This window comes from Argiope bruennichi, chromosome 8 (assembly GCF_947563725.1).
Source record: "Argiope bruennichi chromosome 8, qqArgBrue1.1, whole genome shotgun sequence".
Lineage (NCBI taxonomy): Eukaryota > Metazoa > Arthropoda > Arachnida > Araneae > Araneidae > Argiope > Argiope bruennichi.
Window position 1 is genome coordinate 12,151,496 of NC_079158.1, and position 17,033 is coordinate 12,168,528.

A 17,033-nucleotide genomic window follows, 5' to 3' on the forward strand; every position below is an offset into this window, starting at 1 on the left:
CCTTTCATTCATCACAGTTATAAATTAACAAAACCAGGATGTATCACAATAATATGCACTTCAGATCAGATCTATAGCAACTTTTAACTGATGTAGCTTTAAAATAAAACATGTCTTAAGAAAATGCTATAATAATATACTATAAGATAGCTAATAATACTACTTAAAATTAGTATAATTAAAATGATCACCAGCCATTTATTTACAACTTACACTCTTCCTGAAAAATCAATCTTCCAAAATCTATCCAAATCATTTAATAGAAAGAAAATTAAAATGTTACACAAATAAAAAATAAACCCAAAGCCATTATTTTACAACATAAATACTACATACAAATTACATATTAAAAATTAATCTGCTTTTTCATTAAAATGTCATTTTTTAAATTTAAATATACAATGAAGAAGACACACATAAAGACTTAAATTTATAAAAATTTTGGAAGAACAGATTTTAATTTTCTGTCAAGAAAAACTTAACACAATGAATTTACATACATTATATATTGATGGATTGCAATTTTCCTATCAAAGGTTCACTTACTTTTTGAAACATAAATCTTAGACTTTATCAATTTTTTATACAATTTATTGTAATAAGATGTTTATATATATATATATATTTGCATTTAAGCATATAACATAATGGTATATGCATGTGGTTTATATAATTTCAGTTGGAATTGTGTTTTATAGGAGATATGTTTTAATTTTAAATATCTAGGTTAAGTAATTAAAAGAACCTTCGATTATAATTTTTCTGATTAGCAACATTTGAATTTTAGCATCTTCCTATTCTCAAAAAATATAAAATAATTTTTCATAGTAATTAATAAAAATTACTTCACAACCATTTAACTTCACAAATGAATAGTTCTTACATACAAAATTCTAAGCATTAAAACAAACAAATAACAGAATGAAAAATAATCTGCATTATTTCTTCAGTATTCAAGGCCAAAATCTTTGCAAAATTGAATAAATTACAATCATTATTTCATATTATTACAATGTTTTATAAATTAGGAAGTTTTCATAAAAAAAGCAAACAGTGGATTTTTTTTACATGGAAGGAATACTTTTGCTTTATATAATACTGCTGTGTTTCACACCAAAAAAATAAAAATAAATGCCTAATCACTATATCAGTGATTATCAACAGTTAATATAAATGCAAGATGTACAAAAAATAATCTAAAAAAGAAATGTCTAAGAGCATATAAAGGCACAATGGCTTTAGACACATTTGATCTACAAAACAATCAAGAATAAAATGTGAGAACACTAGTTTGATTTCCTCGGATCAATAAAAATGGTGGCATATCTCTAGTTAAGGTTTCAAGCCAAGCCAGATACATAGGTGCAGAGCATGTGCCTTTACGTGGCATGGGTAAAGTCCTGAAAAATAAATAAACCTACTTTAAAAATGAAAGATGGTAATGAGACTTAGCAGAATGATATACCTCTCTTATGAAGAATGGATTTTAAATTGTTTCAAAAGTGATTTTTAAATGACTGATACCTTTATATTGATTACAAAGACATTATTTGTTGGCCTAAATTATATATGTAAGGAAAGAAGGATTTAATTCCTTTGATTGATTGATCCAACTGATTGAAATTTTGATCTGCATTATCGTCTTTGGATTGTTCAATTCTGAGTTAATCTTTTCACACAACTCTTCATCTCATTTAATAAAGATTTGAATCAGAAGTATGCATCTAAATGCAATATTGAAGGAAATAAAGACTTGTCTCACTTTTCAGGATATCACCCATAGATTATTCTACAAAATGAAGTTTATAAATTTCTTTCCCTGACTGAATAATGTTTTTATAAATAAAAATAAATAGCTTGAATTAAAATTATTTTTTTAAAATAGTAGTTATGAGAAACACTTCTCTAAATTATAAAAATTTGCATAAAATAATCAAATGTAAACAAAAATATTTAGTTTTTTTAATGTATATATTAAGTATACTTACATGACAATCAAAGATGCATCTTGGGAATTCTCTAACAGCAGCTCTCTCAAGCGAATATGTCGGTTATTCTACAAAGGAGAGAGATGGGAAAAAAAAAAAAAAAAAAAAGAGAGAATTGTTGAGAAAAAGCAGTTAAAAATAATAACCAGATACAAGCAGCACAAACTTATAAATTTAAAACAATATTACTAAAATATTTTCACATGTTATAAAATAGGCTCAATATTAAATGTCTTTTAAAATGCAGTCCATTCGGGACCAAAAATACAAAAACTGACAGAGGGGGAAATATTTGAATAATGAGCTTTTTATCAAACTGAATACCAATTATTCAAAAGAATTCCAGTAAAACACCAAAAGCAGAGTCTTAATTAAAGCATAAAACACATTCAATTCTTGTCAGTACAAATTATGAGTAACATTAAGCTCACAAAATCTTTCCAAATTATTTATATTGTATCAAAGCAATGCCAAAAAAATTTTTCTGAAATAAATGTTAACGTTAAGAAAAATTTAAAAATATGAAGAAGAGGTATGAAACATGCAGTTAAAATTTTCATAAACTCTAACTGAACACAAATATTCAATTTTCTACATGTTACTCATTTTCAATTGCAAATTTTTCAGAATAGCATGCAATTCTTCTTAATAATTCTTCAACTAACTCTTAAATAAATAATTAAAAATAAACTCCAATTCGTGAGATAGAATCGAAAACTCACTTTATCTTTTAGAGCTAACATCTCAGTCTTGGTGATCAAATTACTATTTTCAACTTCAGAATCCTCATCTTCCCTCCATTTAGCAATGATATTTTCAAAATCTTGCTTGCTGTAAAGTGAAGTAAATAAATAAAGCATTCTATCTATAACACATGATCATAACATTATAGATTTTTTTACCAAACATAAAAACTAATAAAGTCACATTAAAAAATTATTTAAGAATTTATTAGGGCATATAAAATAGTCTAATTTTTATTTAAAAAATAATAAAAAATTAATGGGATCATTTTAAAAAGTACAATCGTACATATCATATTACCTATATAAATAATTTTTAAGCCAATATTCATTTTTACTCAAGGACGGTAAAACACAGTTTATTGTCTATTATTCCATCTTTGATTTCTTTGCTGAGATTTTTAAGGAGATGGGAAAGCTTTCAAAACAAAACAAATTAGAGTTCATTTATTCAACAACCTGACAGATACCTCATATCTTTTGGCTTTAGAGCATTAATTAACATTTTGAGAAAACATTTCAAAAAGAAAAGGTTAGGAAGCATACAGAAATGAAGGAACTGAAATACAATAAAGAAAATTTACAACAATGCAGGGATTAAAAAAAAAAAAAAAAATCTGAAAGGGAAATTACAAAGAAAAATAAGTTTTGAAATGCTTAAAATTTAACAACATTAGATGATTTTTAAAAGATAAAATAATATAACAACAACAAACATAATAATACAGAATTTTATAAACATCAATTAAATCTTCTGAGTATTTTATCTGCTTTCCTAAAGGAATAATAGATGCATCCACAAAGATTGATCAATTCCTATGGTCACAAAATGTCTGAGAAAGGTTGTTCAGATTAGCACTTTTTTTTAAAAAAAGTAATTTTTAAACTTTTTTTTTATACAGTAATTAACTGAAAAAGTCATACTACAATCAAGAATTCTAATATTAATAAATGTCAATAAATCTATTTACATTTCATAATATAATACACAAAAGATTTTTATGTCCCAAGGAAATACTTCAAAGATTTTGATGTAACAAAAAATTAATCTGCTATATTGTGAAAATTAGTTTCAATAAAACACTAAAAGATGCTCATAAATGCCCTATTTCAAGTGAAATATGCATTTCATATTTTCATTGGGAATGATGGGAAAATTAAAATAAATTGTTTTGTGCAGTTTTAACAGACATGTTAAAGAATGAAACAAAAAAATTTGGCATCATTTATCAAAGTAATTTAAATTGATATTAAAACAGAATCTTCAAAATTTAAGTAAGCATTTTCTTTTAAAAAGAAAACTAAAAATCAACAAAAGAAATGATGATCGAAAAGTAAAAACAAACAATTTACCTGCACTCTTGTGGCGGTTTTGTTATGTCAGGAATAACTTTCACATCCGAGTAATCTATTCGGAACTTGTTTAGAAGAGCTGCCATACTAGAAAAACGATGGTTATAAGATTTCATGATATCAAACAAATTTTATAACATTTCTCATTAATGAATGAAAATCATTCAAAAGCAAAAAAGATAAACCTAAATTTCAACTGCTATAAAATGATATGATTTTTAATTACCTCCGTTGTTCTCTCTCAAGTTCATCCTTCTTATTGGCCAAAGAAAATACCCTAAGCCTGCAGTGACTCCACTGAGAATGAGTAGTCAGTAAGTAAGGTATAAGCATTGTCAATCCTATGGGGAAAGATATTTTAACAAGTTTCAGAAGAATCAATATTTGTCAATAAATTTCGATGTAAAGTAATACCCCAATATACTAAATAATTTTTTTAAAAAAATTAGACAACACAATAATGTGAAAAAAAAAAAATCCAATCATTTGTGAATTTTACCCTACAGAAGATTATAAGCTGTCGAATTTTATTAAAGCCCTTGCTAATAATATAAAAATTGGTTTATTGTTATGTATAGACCAAAAAATAAAATCATGATTCTCAAAATAATGAATATTAATTCTTTATAAACTCAATTAATAAATACACAAAATAATTTACCGCCATCATCATAGAGCCACCAAACATCAATTGTTCCTTTCTTTTGCTTTCGTTGGAATTTGTTTACACTGGTCAAAATATCTTTTGGTATAGCTTTTGATAATCCTCTAACCACCTGAGTGCTGCTTTGTTGATTGTTCTCATCAGTGGATGCTTTTCTCTCGACAGCAGGAGTTGATGGTGGAGATGAGTCCCGAGAGCTGCCAGCTGAAGTTAAAAATAAGAAAGTATTTCATTTGATTGACCGAAAGAATCAATGATATTACTAGCTACTTTATAAACCATTCCAAATTAAAATAATACAGAACTAAGTTACAATTTTTGTTGTTATGTGCACAAACTTAAATTTATTATATCTTTTTGATGAATTAAATTAAATTCTCCTTTCATTCCAAAACGTTTTTATTATATATACTATTATCTAAATAAAAGAAAATTATGAATATGCAACATTATATTCATATATTAAGAAAAATTGTTATTTCAGAGGAGAATTATATATTTCTATGAAATCTTAAAAACAGTAGTGTATGCATACACACAAAATAACAGTAGAATTCATAGTTTCAGATATTCATCAAATAGAAAATTCCAATTATTAATAAAATTATTATATACTCATAATATGTTTATTATATAAATTAAGTGATGTAATTGCTATTAAAATACCTTGGGACAGCTGAGCACTAGAAGGATTTCGTGGTATACCATCACTTTGTTGATCTGGTTTTAAAAGGGATGGCCCTCGAGACCTTTTGCCATTTGAAATTGGTTCAGGAACCTCATCCATATCATTGTATTCTGAATAATCCAGGCCTTCTTGAAGTCTCAATATTCCCAGAGCCAAATGTTTATCAAAGGCCTCACTAATATGGAGAAATATTTGATATAAAAAGGTAAATAATACATACAGTATAAGAAATTAATACCAGCTTTATAAAATAAATATTCTTACTCATTTTACATAAAACAAGAGAGATAGAAAGAGAAATTCTTCTTTCTTTTTCTTCTTAACTTTTTAAAGTAACTAACAAATTATTTGGCTTTGCCTTTTAAGATTTACAATGCTGGAGAGTAATCTTTTGCTATAAAATTGGTATTAATAATTTTCATTAATAAAATGTTGTATTTCATAAGAATTTCTTTAGTTATGATAGTATATGATATGGAATAAAATAAAATGTTTTGAAAGCTCTTCCCCATTCTAATAATACTATACATATCAGAAGCAACAACAAAAAATATTTTCTGAGAATTAAAAAAAATAATGTTTGTAAGCTAGGAAAAAAAATAATAATAAATAAAAAAAATACAGATTTTGAATGAGTAAACCAGTTTTCTTCCTTGCAAGATGAAGCATCATTGGTATGATCATGTTGGTCACATCACAATGACAACCACAGCGATCGTTCTAGCCTCCTAGTCATTTAAATATACTGAATGACCTGTGATGCCAGATATCTAATAAATTACCTCACAATTTCAATTATAATTAATAATCAGTAATTATAATACTGATTTTTAATTGTAATTGAAATACAATTTTCAAGTTTTTTCTTTGTCTGAAATTTTAATTTTTAATTTTGCCAACTGGCACAATCTTTAACCATAAACATTATCTCAAATACAATCTAAAAACAACATACTAAATTATTACAATAATCTTTGAATAATATGCTTAACAGAAAATAAAAAGGTATATGCTTAATAATCAATATAAAAAACAATTTTAATTTGTTCACACAACAGTTCATAAAATAATGCAACAATTTTTAAAAACATATTTTTTTAGCTCTCGACTAAATCAAAGTAAGATAAAGCACGATTTTACATGCTTTCATAAATTTATATTTTCTAATACAATTAGTATCTTTTTAAAAAGTAACAATATCCTCTATCAAATGCATAATAAATATTACAATTTATTTGAAAAGAAAAATAGTCAACGAAATATGGAAAATGTAATATGTCACAGCAATTTCTGGATTATAATATCATTAATTACAAAATAATAATTACAGAATAACATTGAAGTATTCTTGGATTTCTTCAATGGTACTTTCTTGCCAATTAGATTTGTAACCCATGAATACAATATTTGGACGCAATTTTCCAACTCCAACACACTGAAAAAGATTAAAACATAATTAAATGCAGTTGCCTAGGTTAAAATTGTCTCATTTTCAAATAAGGAAATATATTTAAAAAAAAATTAGAAATTCTTTTGAAGAATTTTACCTGCATTAGGCATCTTGCACCCTCAGAAAATGATTCATTCTCCAGCAAAGTATAAAATGCCTTGATTTTTCGTTTTTGTAAAAAGATCTCAGCCCGTCTTAAGTAAGAGTATCTTACTCTTTGAGTCAGACTTTCCTAGTAATAATAATAATAATAACAAATCTTTTTAACGAATGACATTGCATAATGCAGTATTACCCCCATTTAAAGTTTAACATAAAACAATGTAACCTTTTTTATAAAATACCAATAAAATTACATGAATATCTAGCATAGATGCAATGGATATGAAATGTTTGCATATCTTTCAATAAGGAATTGTTCAATAAACACACCACAAAAAACACAACCTTAATTACTGTTTCATTCTACTCAGTTGGAATTATCTATAATTGATTCATATTAATATGATTTAATAAGTACAATTTATTATTGCTTTATGTTTTGAGTATCTTGTAATTATTTTCACATTTAAAACTACAGTAAAATCCTGAAAAATTGAATTCAGGTTAACTGAAATACTTTTGAAATCATAAATCCAAAAATTATGTATTGGATTTTTGACTATGCAAGAATAGCCATTATTTTAAGTAACCTTAAAGTCTATTGAACAATGCAATGAATTAAAATGACATCCCTTTAAAGGAAAAAATAGAATTTGCTGTTCTAAAATATTTGCAGAAATGAAAAAGAGTTTCTTGGATTAGTCACTTATATGCTATAACTATAACTAAATATGCATCAATATACCTACTGTAATCCTAAAAATATAATCTCAATTTTAAGAATGAACATAAATGTAGTCCATTAAGAAAGTTTTGAATTCATTTTACATTAAAAAATTTCAGAACTATATATAGCATTTAAATACAAAATAAAAATGTAAGTGTATGGCTACAGCGAAAATATTATCTGACTTTCCTCCAAAAAATCTCTATATATATAATGCTAACATATATAACAAAGAAATCACTATTATTTCTTATGGTCAAATGACAACAATCAAATATAAACAAACCACTGCACAAATTTTAGAATGTTTTATTGAATGTTTTTGAAGTTGAAGTGAGTTGCAATTTTATTTAGCTAGTTAACAGAGCTTCAAAATATTATTTAAAAAGTTCTGAAGAGGATTTGCCATGTCACCAAAAAAGTCCTTTCGGTCAGAGGAAAGATGAAATAAGATTATAAAAAGAAATCATGAAATCAGCTTCGAACAAAAAATTTGTTTGAGGATAAAAATAGGCTCAACTGTAACTAGATGGATAATACCGAACATATCAATGAAAATTGATGTTCATATCTTCTAAAACAATTATTTCACAAAAACAGATGCAAAAAATTATCTTTTTACTGATGTCAATTCCATTTCCATATCATTTCCCTCTTAATTTTAAAAATATTTTTAAACTTTAATTTGATACACTATCTGTAATAATGTTTTTAAATATTATAATGGAATTTAAACTCATTCAGTAAAATATTTAGTCATTTTTAACTCTGTAATAGGGATTTTCACTTATAATTTAATTCTGTAATATATATAATTAATTTGCAGTAAATTGATCTAATTAAATCCGTGTTTTTCAGATGTAACAAAAAAACAAGATGAATTTTGAAAGTCTAAAAAATCAACAATCTAGGCGACCAAGCTGGTCGCCATAAGTAGTCAGTTATTAATGATATATTTAAATTTTTAATGATTTTTTTGGATACAAATAAAAAAAATTGTAAGTATTCAAACAATAAAAAAAAAAACGAGGAAAATAAGCACAAAAAATGATTGAAAGCTGGTTTTTACCTTGACTATATGGCCACACACCAAAAGACCAATTTTCTTTGTAATATGGTTTGCAAAATCCACTAAAGGTAACCTGCTTCCAGGGGTACCAGTTAAAACTAGAATCTGTGGTCTAGAAAACAAAACATGGTTGATTTTTTTAAAACTTTAGATAACAAGTACATATCATTGAACTAGTAAACTGCACTTTCTAAAACTAATGGTATTCACAATTCTTTTAATTTTAATAATGATTTCAAGAATTTAATATGCTGATTAATTAATTATTGATTAAATCGATTCTGCCAAGCACTTAAAGCAACTTTCATAATTTGGTTTGTCATGTTCCATTATATAATGACAGATGAAATATCAAAATATAAATTCAATATTCACTTTCAGTACATTTTTTTCATAGATATATTTCACTTTAAGGGGAAGGAAGTGTTTTGATTTTATGTGTAGAAAGAAAGAAATCAAATCAATGCACAAAGACATTAAATTTGATTACATTGATTATTCTTTAAAAATATATTTATAAATGTTGCAATAAAATAGAAATAACAATGTCCAAATTATAATCTACCTGAAATTTTTAACATGATCAGGAACATTATTTAGTCTGTATGCAGCACTCAAAGCTGTTTTATATGTCTGTGCTTGAGTAGAGGAACCCCAATTCACATCTGAAATGAAAAAGGTTACATTTAGTATGAAAGATTAAATTTAAATGCAATAAAGTGATTTTTTTATATATATAATGATGATATAAACCAATAAAAGGAAAATTATAATTAAAGAAAATTTAAAGTTCTTAAAAGCACAAATGTTTTTCACAATGATTTATTTGAAAGTAAATTTTATGAATTTTTACCACAATAATAGACAATGTTATCACAAATAAATTTATAAAATTTTAAAGAACTTACTCCCTTATCCATATACTTTTAAATGCTAATTATATATTTAAACATAGGGGATCATAAACATTTTCAATAGTAAAATACTTACCTGGTTTTCTGTAATAAATATAGATATATAAGCCCAAAACTAATGCAAAAGTGACTAAAGCTGCCCACCAGTTCATTATAAACATAACAGAGAGACAGAGAATGGCTCCTAGCAAACTCAACCAAAGATTGTAATACTTGAATGATGGACGAAATCCTATTTTATGAAACAAATACACATTATCAAACAGATGATAGAAAACGATCACAGTAAACAGAATCATTAAAATATTTTAAAATTAAATTAAGTTGAATTTTAAAAAAAATCAGAAGATAGTACTTTTAATAAAAAGGCTATTTATTATATTAATGACAAATTTTAAAATATAATAAGACAAAAAATATCTTACATACCTGGAGATCTAGCAAATGATGCATGAAAACAGGAGAAATTAATTAAACAATATGCAGCCAAAAAAAAGTTTGATATAATAGGAGCAATAGCATTCAAGTCACCTATTAAAAGAATATATGAAAAAATTAATTGGTATTATTCTTTCCAACCCTTCCATATCAATAATACTTTTTTTGAGGAAGGGGAGATTATGCATGTAGATATTCAATGTCGAAGTTAATTTTAAATCTCAGAGATTCATTCACTCATACAAATATTGCAAAATTTTTGATCACCTGAAAAAATTTAATTTATTTGTTAATTTTTTAATGAATAAATACGTAAATCGGAATAAAAAGAAAACAAATGCAATTCTAAATGTCTATAAAATATTACAAAAAAATCAAATATTATTATCTAATATTAAGAGTTTCTATCCAAAATAAAAAATGATGATATATAAAACGTCAACGTGAAGAAAAAATGTATACATGGTTGGATTTATTTTACATTATTAAATTGCTTTGTATGCAACACGCTTTGCTAAAAATTTAAACTATTACATTATAATTAGTAATTGTTATCGTGGATGCAAGTAACTGTGCAGTTAAAATTGTAGTGTTTTTCAATTAAAAATATACATATATAACAAAATTAATACAAGATTAAGTACAACCAAGTGAGACAGAAGAGCATAATCCTCAACTGCATATGCAAATTTAGAATAACAATTTAAAAGTTATTGTACAAAATCTGCAGCATAGCATTAAACTTACCAATAGCAACACAGGCTAATGCAATAACGAAAGCTAAGCAATAGCCTCTAATTGGCTCATTATTTCTACCAAATCCTTTTGCAAAGAAGTGAATGTGAGGAAACAGTCGATCTTTACAAAGAGCCTAAATTTAAAATAACATTTTTAGATCCCTCATAAAAAAATAACAATTAAATTTTGTAAATAATAACATAATCAACTTATGAAAACTGCATTTTGATAAATCAGAAATTTAATTTGGTGACCTGAAATTTACATTTTACTGCAAGCATAATTTAACTAAGTTTTTTTAAAATTTTTTCCAAATATATGCAATATATATAATAACAAATAAATAAAAAAAGCTGAATAATGTTAAGAAATTACATTATTCAGATGTCATTTAAATAAAATAAACATGCATAATTTGAAGCATAGATTTTCTTCACATGAAAAAATTTACACATGTACATACCTGAAAAACTTTAGGAGCACTGACAAGACTTGCAAGAGCAGATGACAGAGTTGCAGCAAAAATTCCAGCATAAATAATTGGACCAAAAGCAGATACAGTTTCCATAACCTATGTAAAAGAATGGAAAAAATCAAAATATTTCATATACCACATTTAGCTTAATATGTTTAGTAAATCTTCTGAATTATTAGGTTGACAAACACTATTATTACAGGACTGAATTTTAATTTAAAATAGCTAACTAGAATTGACTCCAAAATAGAAGATTAATTGTTGTAGCACAGTTAAAAATATTTATAAAATATATAAAATGTCAAATATACTTAAAAAAAAATCTTACCTCATAATAATTCATTAAACCATATTTGCACACTTCACCAGGTTCTGATGAACAGTCACTAAGCAAGTTAGTAAAGTTTGCAGCAATGGTAATATTTCCAACTGCATCTCTTAAAACAACAGATCCAGCTGTGAATCCAAACCACAAATAACTAAGTGTTGAAACAAGAATGGCTAGAAATGTTCCTTTGGGAATTGCGACTTGAGGATCCTAAGCAAAGAAAACAGTTTAATTTATTAAGAAAAATTTCAATTCTTGGCAGTTGGAAGGGAGAAAGAATATTGAAACTTTTAGCATATTATTCATCAAATCAGAAGTTTCTGTAAGGAAATTTATTTGATTCTGTATTATATTACAAGAATAAAATGTATTCATACTAAACTGGGAACAAGTAAATATAAATACAGTTTATTTGGAATGTTGCTATTTTGAATTATCAATAAAAAAGAATATTGTAATTAAAAATTAAGGAAATAAAAGAATAAGTCAGAAAGCAAATTAATCACCAATTGGATATATGGCGGATAATACGGATTATATGGCTTCAGTTTTGTTTTCTATTGGCCATGATGAATAACATATGACTGTCTATATAATTTATTTCCAATAAAACATATAAGTTTTTTAAATGGGGGGGGGGAGGGATTATAAATATATTACTAATTGTATAATATGCACTGTGAGAACTTTTTCCTGAATTCAAAAGTTTATTGTGTGAAAAGTATTGTACGTAAATACATATGCTTTTAAATTGTGAATGCTGTTATGGAGTTTATAGCAAAGCCGATATCTTTAGCAAAAAAACTGCTCTATCTTTGTGAATTGAAGAATGTCAAAGCTGATTTTTAGTTCTTGTCACATGTTGTTCAATATTCTTGTATGATGAAAAATAGATCCATCCACTATTATTCTGGATTTTGATATCACAGACTCATTTCCTTAGTATAATCCTAAAGAAGAAATTGCTTTCACAAGATCATGGTGTGTGGCTGTCTTTTCAAATTCATCGATCTGCCAGGAAATTTTTGATTCAGTCCATTTGCTGATAGTTGAAACTTTAAGAGTAAAGCTAAGCAATAGTAAAAAATTTGTATTATCCTGTATATACACAATTAAAACTAAAGGAATAATAGAATTGTAATTAATTAGTTCAAATTTTCACCCCCTCCATATTAGCAAATCACTCAGTTTTCATCCAAGAATTTTTTTATGAAAAAAAAAAAGTGCTCAACCCCATTCAACAATTCTAGAATAGTCAATTTTGTAAAAAGAAGAGTGCTTACAGCAAAAAATTAACTAAATTAAACTATACATAACTTACAGCTAAGTCTCCAGAAATATTAGCTCCAGCTAAAATTCCAGTAGCAGCAGGAAAATAAACAGAGAAAACAGATATAAAAGTCGCTCCATCTCTGAAAGCAGGACCGAAATTTTCTTTCATCAATTCCACTGTAAAAAAAAAAAAAAAAAAAACAGCATCCACTAAATAAGATACAATAATAATAATAATAAACAATACATGAAGATGAGTTTTCTTGGATGAAAACAGCACAGCACAAATTTCTCTATTAATTTTTAAAAAAATCCACAAAAGTAGCGAATGCTACTAAGAGTGAAGAAATTATAATTCTAGAGCACAAGAGTAACCATGCATAAATTTAATAAGTTGGATAGGAATAAAACCACAGAAAGTAATATTGAGCCTTGTTTAAGCTTCTCTTTTATAATGCAACAAGACAAATATGAGAATTTAAGATGATCATTTGGAAAGAAAAGAGGTGCATAAGCTGTAAACATGAGCATAATAGGTCCATATATGTAACCAGTTTATGTACATAATATTGAAACCGTATTTATGATATGGATAAGACAAAAAATTAAAATGGAATTCTTTTCCAATGTAATGCTTACATCATATATTTAAAATTTGTTACTACAAAAGCAATATAATACAAAGATAAAATATTTTTTTAAAAACCAACTAATGGTTATGACTCACATTACAACAAATATAGGGATAACCTTTCCTCAAATATTAAAAAAATCCATACCAATCAGAGAGCATTAGTTTTTAAAAGTAGCACATAAATATGATCAATGCTTTATATAAACAATAATTTTAAACCAAAATCATTCCAACTGTATTATATGAGAGCCCAGCTTTTCATTAATTAATAACTATAAATTGACTGAAAGTTCTTTATTTCACTTAAATTTTGGAACTAAACTGATCCATATAATACTAAAAGATCTATTTGAATAATTTTATTATACTTTCAAAATTTCAAAAGTAGCAATTTCATTAAAAATCTTCTCACCCTTTATAAGGGATTTTTATTTCTACACTAGAAAAGAATTTTCAGATCCGAAAGATGAGAGATTCTTTTTCCTTTTCAGTGAAAACTCACGACAAAAAGGATGCCTTTTTTCAAAGAATAGTGACAATTAGCTAAACTCTCAAATGGAAATTTAATGAATTATAATAATATTAATAAGAAATGCATTTGCCATAGTATATGTGCAATTAGCATTGTGAACTATTTTATGTCTACAGGTTTTTAGAAATTTTGGATCATTTTGTAATTTATACAACCTTTATTTTTGCCTGAAGCACAATTTTATAATCAAAAAATTAAGCTATGCTTCAAATAAAAATAATCATTTAATCAAATCAAAAAGAATGAAATTTTATTGTTAAACAAATTTTTAATATGATGTTCTGAATTGAAAATGATTTATATATTTGGTTAAAATTGCTTGTAAATAGGTTCATTTCTTGTTTCATGTTTTTATTCTTTAGTAGTATAAGACAAAATAGAGATACTTTTTGAATAGAAGGTTATTTATAGAAATGAAATTGGTTTTTATTAATACCAGGTTGATTTTTTTTTTCACTGAATGTTAATAAATCAAAGGATAACTCACAGTCCCATCCTACAAATCCTCTGGATTTTTGAAAGTCAGATGGAGGGATAAAAGAGCCAATTACAAAATCTGCCATAGATATCAGTAGAATAGCAAGTAGTACCATCTGAGTCTAATAAACAGAAGAGATTATAACAATAATTGAATTGAAAATAATTGCACCAATATAAAAACATAATTAAAAGCATTAAAAATACATATTTTATATTCCATTACTAAAAAGAATAGCACACATTTATTTCAAAGTAAATTATCATAATATCTTAATTTTCCCAATAAAATTCAAATCTAAAGAATTGCTACTAGTACGTTATTTTAATCCGATCTAAATATTTAAGCTTCAAAACTGCAATTTATAAAAAATAACTACTAGCTAGAATTATTTACATAAGAAACACAATTGTTAAAAAAGAAATGAACTCCACAAAATTAACATACCATTAATTTATATTAGCACATTTATAAATAAAATCAAAAGAATTAATTTTAAATCTACAATGTACATTTACTTTGTTCTCAAAAGAGAAAGAAATGAAATAAATAGTAAATGATCATATATTTAAAAAAGAATTAAAAAAAATTACTTTGGATTCCCAAGAAGTGCCAATCAGACAAATGCAGAAAAGAATAAAAACTGTTATGCATCCAATTATTCGTACATCATGCATACCACCATCTACAATTGTATGGTGTCCTGTAGCCTGCAACAAGAAGCATCAGAAATAATTAAAAAATTGTGATTAATTATTTCAGCATAACATATTTCTAAAAAAAAAAAAAAAAAAACATACCTCCATTAACTGAACTACAGTTTCAGAAAATCCAACAACATACATAGCAACAGCAACAGCATTTGCCAAGGAAAATATTAAACCTATGGCACCTCCGAATTCAGGACCCAAGCTACGTGATATCATGTAATAAGTGCCACCTATAATGAAGTAAAATAACTTATTAAAGATATACAAGGCTGATAAAAAAAACAAATATTCATATCAGTTTTTCAACATCAATAGGAAAGTTAAAATTTTCAAAAGCACACAGATTCAATTTAAAAACAAACAAACATGAAGTCTCTTACTGAATTTTTATAAATATGCTACTTGAAGATTAAAAATACTACAAGTGCTATATGCAAGTGTCATAATCAAAAACAATTCAAATCAAGACTACATAAAAAATTGCAAATAGTTATATCACTAATGAATCAAAATAATATATATTCCAATATACCTTATGCAATTGAGAGTATACCATAAAATAAAAAAATATTTGAACACGAGATTTAAAATACAGAATATCAGTTAATAATATAGAAAATAAATTCTAAATATTTAAATCAATTGCTTTAAAATATATTACAATAGCATTATTTAACTGAACAGAATGATATACAACAAAATTTTCCCTTCCCAGCAACTTGAGTAACGACTATTTTAACAATAAAAAAAGTAGGTAATATAATCTTATTTAAAAAAATCTTGATTTGGATGCTCTTTGAAATTTTCAAAAAGATATAAATAATATACAACAAAGTAGCACTCAAATCCAAAAGACTTTTTTTTTTAATCTTTACTAAAATTACCAGTTCATTCTCATCAGATACAATAGTAAATGATTTAACTTAATATTGTAACGAAATTCTTCGAAGAAAAGTAGTCAATGACTCACCTCCTTTTACTTCTCCATTTGTACAAATTGCAGACATAGACAAAGAAGTCAAAACTGTAACTGTTGTAGCTAAAAGTATCACTAAACTGCCCAAACCTGAAAAAACACGAATTGAGTTTAACCATCTTTAGCCATTATTTATTTTGCTTCTATAAAATCTGAGGAATATTCTTTACCAATGCCAGCCTGTCCAATCACCCAGGACAAGCGAAGGAAGAGCATCACACCCCATATATTCAACAAACATCTTACCTATAAACAAAACAAGAGTAAATGAGCATCTTCCACATACACATCTGAAATGAAGATAATTTATGTAAGCGGTTAATCCTGAAAAAAAATTATTCATTCAATTTATGTCAGACACATGAACAAAGTTTTGCTTGAGTATCACAATTAGAAGTAAGTCATTTAACTATATCAAATGTGAAACATAAAAGATTTACTTACAAATACACCTTGAATCCATCCTAGTTTAACCACACCAGCAGCATTTACCCGCACTTCATCATGTTTTGCACGTTTTGAATACTAAAAATAAAAAGATGAAGCCAATAAATATTTGAAAAAATTTTAAATAAAAAGCATGCATCAAACATAAATAGTTTCTGAAAAAGAATTCTGATACCTAAAAATAAACACAATAATTAACATATACTCCAATAAAGAATCTATTGAGCTGGAATTATTTTTACAATTCAAATTATATTTTATTATGCAGAATTTTTTTAAGACTAATATTCACTCAGAGTTTCATTGT

The 17,033-nt window shown here is 25.8% G+C and overlaps 1 protein-coding gene across 1 annotated transcript in view; it reads right to left on the reverse strand.

Annotated features, from left to right (window-relative positions):
• Positions 1-923: 923 nt before the first annotated feature.
• LOC129981015 (solute carrier family 12 member 3-like) overlaps positions 924-17,033 on the reverse strand; it is a 97,378-nt gene continuing 81,268 nt past the window's right edge. Inside the window, exons 2-24 of the mRNA XM_056091612.1 lie at positions 16,724-16,804; positions 16,450-16,525; positions 16,274-16,369; positions 15,394-15,533; positions 15,187-15,303; positions 14,603-14,714; positions 12,999-13,126; positions 11,678-11,887; positions 11,338-11,445; positions 10,884-11,007; positions 10,128-10,229; positions 9,775-9,930; positions 9,350-9,449; positions 8,785-8,896; positions 6,984-7,118; positions 6,765-6,871; positions 5,415-5,611; positions 4,746-4,952; positions 4,311-4,425; positions 4,085-4,171; positions 2,711-2,819; positions 1,989-2,056; positions 924-1,400 (exon numbers count right to left, since the gene is read on the reverse strand). Of these exons, the coding sequence (XP_055947587.1) occupies positions 1,265-1,400; positions 1,989-2,056; positions 2,711-2,819; positions 4,085-4,171; positions 4,311-4,425; positions 4,746-4,952; positions 5,415-5,611; positions 6,765-6,871; positions 6,984-7,118; positions 8,785-8,896; positions 9,350-9,449; positions 9,775-9,930; positions 10,128-10,229; positions 10,884-11,007; positions 11,338-11,445; positions 11,678-11,887; positions 12,999-13,126; positions 14,603-14,714; positions 15,187-15,303; positions 15,394-15,533; positions 16,274-16,369; positions 16,450-16,525; positions 16,724-16,804 (2,823 nt within the window). The 3' untranslated portion in view covers positions 924-1,264. The remainder of the gene's footprint in view (positions 1,401-1,988; positions 2,057-2,710; positions 2,820-4,084; positions 4,172-4,310; positions 4,426-4,745; positions 4,953-5,414; positions 5,612-6,764; positions 6,872-6,983; positions 7,119-8,784; positions 8,897-9,349; positions 9,450-9,774; positions 9,931-10,127; positions 10,230-10,883; positions 11,008-11,337; positions 11,446-11,677; positions 11,888-12,998; positions 13,127-14,602; positions 14,715-15,186; positions 15,304-15,393; positions 15,534-16,273; positions 16,370-16,449; positions 16,526-16,723; positions 16,805-17,033) is intronic.